The sequence below is a fragment of the Scyliorhinus canicula genome, chromosome 8, assembly GCF_902713615.1.
Source record: "Scyliorhinus canicula chromosome 8, sScyCan1.1, whole genome shotgun sequence".
NCBI lineage: Eukaryota > Metazoa > Chordata > Chondrichthyes > Carcharhiniformes > Scyliorhinidae > Scyliorhinus > Scyliorhinus canicula.
Genome location: NC_052153.1, coordinates 196,497,960 through 196,507,885, shown reverse-complemented (window position 1 = coordinate 196,507,885; position 9,926 = coordinate 196,497,960). Strand labels below are relative to the sequence as shown.

General features: G+C 49.2%; 1 protein-coding gene across 1 annotated transcript in view; it reads right to left on the bottom strand.

Moving 5' to 3' along the window:
- The window catches only part of LOC119969955 (otogelin-like protein), a 199,464-nt gene that overhangs the window by 146,404 nt on the left and 43,134 nt on the right, over positions 1-9,926 (bottom strand). Inside the window, exon 5 of the mRNA XM_038803921.1 lies at positions 7,312-7,417. Coding sequence (XP_038659849.1) covers positions 7,312-7,417 — 106 coding nt within the window. The remainder of the gene's footprint in view (positions 1-7,311; positions 7,418-9,926) is intronic.

Genomic DNA, 9,926 nt, shown 5'->3' with positions numbered 1-9,926 from the left:
CCTCTCAGACACACACGTCATTGCCCTCTCCACAAACAACAACATCATTGGCCTCGCACACACACACTCATGCCCTCTCACACTCATTGCCCTCACACACATCATGTCCTCTCACACACACACACACTCATTGTCCTCTCACACACACACTCATTGCCCTCTCACACACACACACTCATTGCCCTCACACACACTCATTGCCCTCTCAGACACACACACTCATTGCCCTCTCACACACACACACTCATTGCCCTCACAGACACTCATTGCCCTCTCTCACACACACACACACTCATTGCACTCTCACACACACACACTCATTGCCCTCACACACTCATTGCCCTCTCACACACACACACACTCATTGCCCTCACACACACTCATTGCCCTCACACACACACACACTCATTGCTCTCACACACACTCATTGCCCTCTCTCACACACACACACACACACTCATTGCCCTCTCACACACTCATTGCCCTCTCTCTCACACACACACACTCATTGCCCTCTCACACACACACTCATTGCCCTCACACACACTCATTGCCCTCTCACACACTCATTACCCTATCACACACACACTCATTGCCCTCTCACACACTCATTACCCTCTCACACACACACACTCATTGCCCTTTCACACACTCATTGCCCTCTCACACTCATTGCCCTCTCACACAAACACACACACACTAATTTCGCTCTCTTTCTCACACACACACACACACACACACACTCATTGCCCTCACACACACACACACATACTCTCATTGCCCTCACACACACACACTCATTGCCCTCTCACACACACACATTCATTGCCCCCTCAGACACACACACTCATTGCCCTCACACACACACACACTCATTGCCCTCTCACACACACACACTCATTCCCCTCACACACACACACTCATTCCCCTCACACACACACACTCATTGCCCTCTCAGATACACACACACACTCATTCCCCTCATACACACACACACTCATTCCCCCCTCACACACACACACACTCATTCCCCTCACACACACACTCATTCCCCCCTCACACACACACACTCATTCCCCTCTCACACACAGACACTCATTGCCCTCTCACACACAACCATACACACTCATTGCCCTCTCACACACACACACACACACTCACCCATTGTGCTCACACACACACTCATTGCCGTCTCACACAAACACCCACACTCTCACACACACACACTCCTTTCCCTCTCTCTCACACACACACACATACACACTCATTGCCCTCACAGACACCTACTCATTGCCAGCTCACACACACACACACTCATTTTGCTCTCTTTCTCACACACAAACACACTCATTGCCCTCTCACACAAACACACACACACACACTCATTTTGCTCTCTTTCTCACACACACACACACACTCCTTGCCCTCTCACACACACACAGTCATTGCCCTCATACACACACACACACTCATTCTCCTCACGCACACACACACTCATTCCCCTCACGCACACACACACTCATTGCCCTCTCACACACACTCATTGCCCTCTCTCACACACACACTCATTGCCCTCTCACACACACTCATTGCCCTCTCTCACACACACTCATTGCCCTCACACACACGCACACACACACACACTCATTGCCCACACACACATACACACTCATTACCCTGTCACACACACATTGCCCTCTCTCATACACACACACACACACACACTCATTGTCCTCTCACACACACACACTCATTGCCCTCTCACAAACAAACACACATTTCCCTCACACACACTCATTGCCCTCACACACACACACACGCATTACCCTCTCACACACAGACACTCATTGCCCTCACACACACTCATTGCCCTCTCTCACACACACACACTCATTGCCCTCTCACACACACACACTCATTGCCCTCTCTCTCACACACACACACACACAGTCATTGCCCTCACACACACACACACTCATTGCCCTCTCACACACACACACACTCATTGTCCTCTCACACACACACAGTCATTGCCCTCACACACACACACACTCATTGCCCTCTCACACACACACAGTCATTGCCCTCTCACACACACACACTCATTGCCCTCTCACACACACACACACTCATTGCCCTCTCACACACACACAGACATTGCCCTCACACACACACAGTCATTGCCCTCACACACACACACACACTCATTGCCCTCTCACACACACACACTCATTGTCCTCTCACACACACACTAATTGTCCTCTCACACACACACACACTCATTGCCCTCTCACACACTCATTGCCCTCTCACACACACACTCATTGCCCTCTCACACAAACACACACTCATTGCTCTCACACACACTCATTGCCCTCTCACACACTCATTGCCCTCACACACACACTCATTGTCCTCTCACACACCCACACACTCATTGTCCTCTCACACACACACGCATTGCCCTCTCACACACACACACTCATTGCCCTCACACACACTCATTGCCCTCTCTCACACACACACACACTCATTGCCCTCTCACACACACACACTCATTGCCCTCTCACACACTCATTACCCTCTCACACACTCATTGCCCTCTCTCACACACACACACTCATTGCCCTCTCACACACACACACTCATTGCCTTCTCACACACACACATTCATTGCCCTCACAACACACTCATTTCCCTCTCTCACACACACACGCGCATTGCCCTCACACACACTCATTGCCCTCTCACACACACTCACTCATTGCCCTCACACACACTCATTGCCCTCACACACACTCATTGCCCTCTCTCTCACACACACACTCATTGCCCTCTCACACACATACACTCATTGCCCTCACACACACTCATTGCCCTCTCACACACTCATTGCCCTCTCACACACACACACTCATTGCCCTCTCACACAAACACACTCTCATTGCCCTCACACACACACACTCATTGCCCTCTCACACACTCATTGCCCTCACACACACACACACTCATTGTCCTCACACACACACACACTCATTGTCCTCTCACACACAGACACTCATTGCCCTCTCACACACACACACTCATTGCCCTCACACACACTCATTGCCCTCTCACACACACACTCATTGCCCTCTCACACACACAAACTCATTGCCCTCACACACACTCATTGCCCTCTCTCACACACAAACACACTCATTGCCCTCTCACACACACACTCATTGCCCTCTCTCTCACACACACACACACACACGTCATTGCCCTCACACACACACACACACACTCATTGCCCTCTCACACACACACACACTCATTGTCCTCTCACACACACACAGTCATTGCTCTCACACACACACACACACACACAATCATTGCCCTCTCACACACACACAGTCATTGCCCTGACACACACACACTCATTGCCCTCACACACACACACACACATTTCCCTCTTTCTCTCACACACACACACACAATTTCCCTCAACACTCACACACACACACACACACTCGTTGCCCTCACACACACACACACACACATTTCCCTCTGTCTCTCACACACACACACACACTCATTGCCCTCACACACACACACACACAATTTCCTCAACACTCACACACACACACACACTCGTTGCCCTCACACACACACACATTTCCCTCTGTCTCTCTCACACACACACACACACTCATTGCCCTCACACACACACACACTCATTTCCCTCTCTCTCTCAAACACACACACATTGCCCTCACACACACACACACACACTCATTGCCCTCACAATCACACACACACACTCATTGCCCTCACACACACTCATTGCCCTCTCACACACACACACTCATTGCCCTCTCACACACACAAACTCATTGCCCTCACACACACTCATTGCCCTCTCTCACACACAAACACACTCATTGCCCTCTCACACACACACTCATTGCCCTCTCTCTCACACACACACACACACGTCATTGCCCTCACACCCACACACACACACACTCATTCCCTCTCTCTCACACACACATACACACACACTCATCGGCCTCTCACACACACACACACACACACACAGTCATTGCCCTCTCACACACACACACACTCATTTCCTTCTCTCTCACACACACATACACACACACTCATTGGCCTCACACACGTACACACACACACTCTCATTGCCCTCAAACACACACACACACTCATTGCCCTCACATACACACATACACACACACTCATTGGCCTCACACACACACACACACACACACAGTCATTGCCCTCACACACACACACTCTCATTGCCCTCAAACACACACACACACACATTCATTGCCCTCACACACACACTCATTTCCCTCTCTCTCTCACACACACACGCTCATTTCCCTCTCTCTCTCTCACACACACACACACTCATTTCCCTCTCTCTCTGTCTCAGACACACACGCTCATTTCCCTCTCTCTCTCACACACACACTAATTTCCCTCTCTCTCACACACACGCACACATACACACTCATTGCCCTCACAGACACCCACACATACACACTCATTGCCCTCGCACACAAACACACACACACGCACACTCATTTTCCTCTCTCTCTCTCACACACACACACACTCATTGCCCTCACACACACACACACAGTCATTGCCCTCACATACACACTCGTTGCCCTCACACATACACACACTCATTGGCCTCACACACACCCACACACACAGTCATTGCCCTCACACACACACACACACTCATTTCCCTCTCTCTCACACACACATACACACACACTCATTGCCCTCACACACACACACACACACTCATTGCCCTCACACACACACACACACTCATTGTCCTCAAACACACACACACACACTCATTGCCCTCACACACACACACACACTCATTCCCCCCCACACACACACACACTCCCATTGCCCTCAAACACACACACACACACATTTCCCTCTGTCTCTCACACACACACACACACACTCATTGCCCTCACACACACACACACTCATTTCCCTCTCTCTCTCAAACACACACACATTGCCCTCACACACACACACACACTCTCATTGCCCTCACAATCACACACACACAGTCATTGCCCTCACACACGCACACACTCATTGCCTTCACATACACACTCGTTGCCCTCACACACACACACTCATTGCCCTCACACACACACTCGTTGCCCTCACACACACACACACACTCATTTCCCTATCTCTCACACACACATACACACACACTCATTGGCCTCACACACACACTCGTTGCCCTCACACACACACACACACACACTCATTTCCCTATCTCTCACACACACATACACACACACTCATTGGCCTCACACACACACACTCTCATTGCCCTCAAACACACACACACACTCATTGCCCTCTCACACACACACACACTCATTGCCCTCACACACACACTCATTTCCCTCTCTCTCACACACACACGCTCATTTCCCTCCCTCTCTCTCACACACACACATTCATTTCCCTCTCTCTCACACACACGCACACATACACACTCATTGCCCTCACAGACACACACACACAGACACACTCATTGCCCTCACAGACACACACACACATACACACTCATTGCCCTCACACACACACAGTCACACTCTCATTGCCCTCACAGACACACACAAACAGTCATTGCCCTCACACACACACACACTCATTTCCCTCTCCCTCTCTCTCACACAGACACACACTCATTGCCCTCACACACACACACACACATTGCCCTCACACACACACACACTCATTGCCCTCTCTCACACACACACACACACACACACATTGCCCTCTCACACATAGACCAATGCCCTCACACCCACACTCATTGCCCTCACACACACACACACTCATTGCCCTCACAGACACACACACACACAGTCATTGCCCTCACAGACACACACACACACAGTCATTGCCCTCACACACACACACACACACACACACACACTCATTTCCCTCTCTCTCTCTCTCACACACACACACACTCATTGCCCTCTCACACACACACACTCATTGCCCTCACACACACTCATTGCCCTCTCAGACACACACACTCATTGCCCTCTCACACACTCATTGCCCTCACACACACTCATTGCCCTCTCTCACACACACACACTCATTGCCCTCTCACACACACACACTCATTGCCCTCACACACACACTCATTGCCCTCACACACAAACTCATTGACCATTACCTGGGAAAGGACATACTGGCACTGGAGGGTGTGCAGAGGAGATTCACTAAATTAATCCCAGAGGTGAAGGGGTTGGATTATGAGGAGAGGTTGAGTAGACTGGGACTGTACTCGTTGGAATTTAGAAGGATGAGAGGGGATCTTATAGAAACGTATAAAATTATGAAGGGAATAGATAGGATAGATGCGGGCAGGTTGTTTCCAATGGCGGGTGAAAGTAGAACTAGGGGACATAGCCTCAAAATAAAGGGAAGTAGATTTAGGACTGAGTTTAGGAGGAACTTCTTCACCCAAAGGGTTGTGAATCTATGGAATTCCTTGACCAGTGAAGCAGTTGAGGCTCCTTCATTAAATGTTTTTAAGATAAAGATCGTTTTTGAAGAATAAAGGGATTAAGGGTTATGGTGTTCGGGCCGGAAAGTGGAGCTGAGTCCACAAAAGATCAGCCATGATCTCATCGAATGGCGTAGCAGGCTCGAGGGGCCAGATGGCCTACTCCTGCTCGAGGGGCCAGATGGCCTACTCCTGCTCGAGGGGCCAGATGGCCTACTCCTGCTCCTAGTTCTTATGTTCTTATAAGACCATAAGACATGGCAGCAGAATTAGGCCACTCGGCCCATTGAGTCTGCTCCGCCATTCAATGATGGCTGATATTTTCTCATCCCCATTCTCCTGCCTTCTCCCCATAATCCCTGATCCCCTTATTAATCAAGAAATTGCCCTCACACACACTCATTGCCCTCTCACACACACACACACACTCACTGCAACCCCCACATTTGGGAAGTGCTCAGTAATTTTGTTCTTTAACTGAGAAGTCCACGGGCCCAGTTTCAACTTGAATGCACCTAATGCAGTGATCACGTGTGACAAGTCTCTCTGTCCTCCCTTGCAGTTCACGATTCAGCTCATTTACACCTCTGTCCGTAAGAAAGGCCAAAACTAGCGGCCACGCATTATCTGACAGCTCGCGGCACACCTCATTTCTTGTTTTAAGAAAGGTAACAATTTCAGGGAGCAGATCTAAAAGTCTCGGGAGGACATTTCCTCAAATTAACTACCTCACATCTTCCTGAAGGATTAGTTCACCACAGGTGGCATCAAGCAACGATTTGAGCAAGTGACGTTGCAGAGCTCTGGCACGAATTGTGTTGACGATCTTGAGAACTGTCATTACAGGAGAAAAGTATATAATCTCGCTCGTTAACACTTGTTGGTGGATAACACAGTGGTCATTGATACAAGGGAATTCAGGATTATTTCTGCAAAGTGCAACAAAGCCTGCATTGAAGCTGCACCGTCGGGTATGATTGAAACTTGTTTCTTGATCCAAATGTTTTCTCAACCACATACCTTTTGAAGTCATTGTAAATGTCCTCACCTCTTGTGAAAAAGTGAGAAAGTCCTCCTTTGTTGCTGTTTGAATAGTATCCGAACTAAAACAATCAGTGGGCCGTCTCCATCATGTCTACTGATGCATCACATGCATTGAGCAACATTAGTTCACTTGCTGAGGCACATCTCTGGGCAATTCCACCCTTCTGGCTACTGCCAAGTGGTATGCTCTTTAGGGCTGTCATAATTTTGCCTTTGTTTATCAAGTCTTCGAATAAAGAGTCGACAGCAACCATCACAGCCTTCTTGATAACTTCACCATTGGTGAATGGTTTCTTATGCTTTGCCGCAGATGGCTAATGTGCCTCTTTGCTAGCCTTGCCTTTAGCCACAGCTATTGAAAATAGTGACCGTTGAGCTTTCAGAATTCCCTCTGACTCCGCAACTTTCTTATAATAATAATATAGTAATCTTTTATTGTCACAAGTACCAAGTTACTGCGAAATGCCCCAAGTCCCCACATTCCAGTGCCTGTTCAGGTAAGCTGGTGCAGGAATTGAACCCGCGCTGCTGGCTTTGTTCTGCATCACAAACCAGCCGTCGAGCCCACTGAGCTAACGAATCGTGCTGTTTAAATGAAAATGTTTTTGAAGCTTTTCATGTATCGCCTTGTGATGCCTTCCAAATTACCTCTTTTACTTTGTTAAATTGTTGAATCGCTTATTCAAAGTTTCGGTGCTTTTCAGAATCTCATTGCCCGAGTCCCACAGATTTTTTGCGTTGTTCAGCCGGCAATGAACTGATTCGCTCGTCATTACGAGAATCTTGAGTCTCCCACGATTTGACGCGGTTCAGCCTGCAACAATCTATTGTTCGAGATCCCAAAATCAACCTGTAGATCGCAATTGACTATTTGGAGACCACTGATCTAGTGGATCTGTGAGTGTATTCAAGTCAGACATTTAGTGAGCATATTCTGTACAGGTTTGCCTCCATTCCAAGCCAGCAAGCCAATGCCAAGCCATGTGTCTGGCTTCTATCCAGACATGGCATCCCCAATCCACTTCTTCCAGGGGAAGGACATCATTAAGGACCAGATGGGCATGCCTTCTGTTCATGCATGACTACGCATGGAGACATTGTTCTTTAGCTGACTGATGAGTGCCATTGGCAGGTAGCATCCCTCTGACTATTTCACTCGCCTCCACTACTCTCAAGAATCTATAGAGAGACCATTCCCTTTGCATCATCGAAAGACTAGCCACATGAACCCTTGTCAAGGATGATCATTCACCCAGGTGATTGGAGGTTTGTTGTCGCAACTTGAATGTTGTCCACCAACCACAGCACAAGGTGAACGGCAGCTCCACACCTTGCTGGGATCTTGATGTCTTAGTCCCATGAGTCAGGAACTAGCCTGCTGAAATGTGGGCTTCACCATGGCGATGAGAGTACCGCTGAGCATGGTTAACATCCGTTTGCCTCCCTTTGATTGGCAAGTTTAGCGACCTTGAACTCCATCCAGCCAGAGAGACCTTTCTCCCACTTTGAGAAATCGCACTTACTGACTAACTGCATTCTTCAAGTCACATTCTTTTAAATGGTGCACGCCATTTGTCAGACTCGCTTCACCACCTTCGACCCTCCCCAACATCCTAATCATCCTTGACCCACCTAATATCACGATTCCTCTCCCCGCTGCCACCCTTGAACTACTCCCTGTTCTCCGGAATCCTACTACCTCTGAACTCCACATCCTTCTCTCCAGTCTGAGTCGACAACGTTACCATCCCATGCCCATGCTGAGCCCTCCCATTATCCAAGCCACCAATGTAGTCAGCCTCTGTAACCCAGCCCCCATTCAACCTGAACCCACTCTTGACTTTCACCCTTGGCCTATCACCCTACCGCAATCCATCCCCTACTCTGACTGTGACTGTTCCCTCCTCAGTTCAACCTACAGGATGTAACCATGAAAACCACTGACCCCGCCCTCTTGGCCTGCTCTCTCCAATCGTCCTTGCCCAGAAACACGCTCCCACCAGACCCTGCCAGCCATAGAACCCCGAGACCCAACAAGAATGGCCCTTTCCTTCATCCAAAACTGCTTCACTCCATCGTTCATTCCATCGTTGCCACCCCTTTCCACAGAAAATTTCCCCTTCTTCTCCAGACTCTCTCCATCACCAAACCATACACCCCCCTCCCCCTGGAATTGTGGCCAAATACCTGTACAGTGTACCTCTACCTCCCCTTCCCTGGTCACTAAGCTCCCCCCATTTCCCAGTCAGCCTCCAATTGCCTGTAAGAGTTACCCCACCTTTCCCCAGGCAGTCTACCC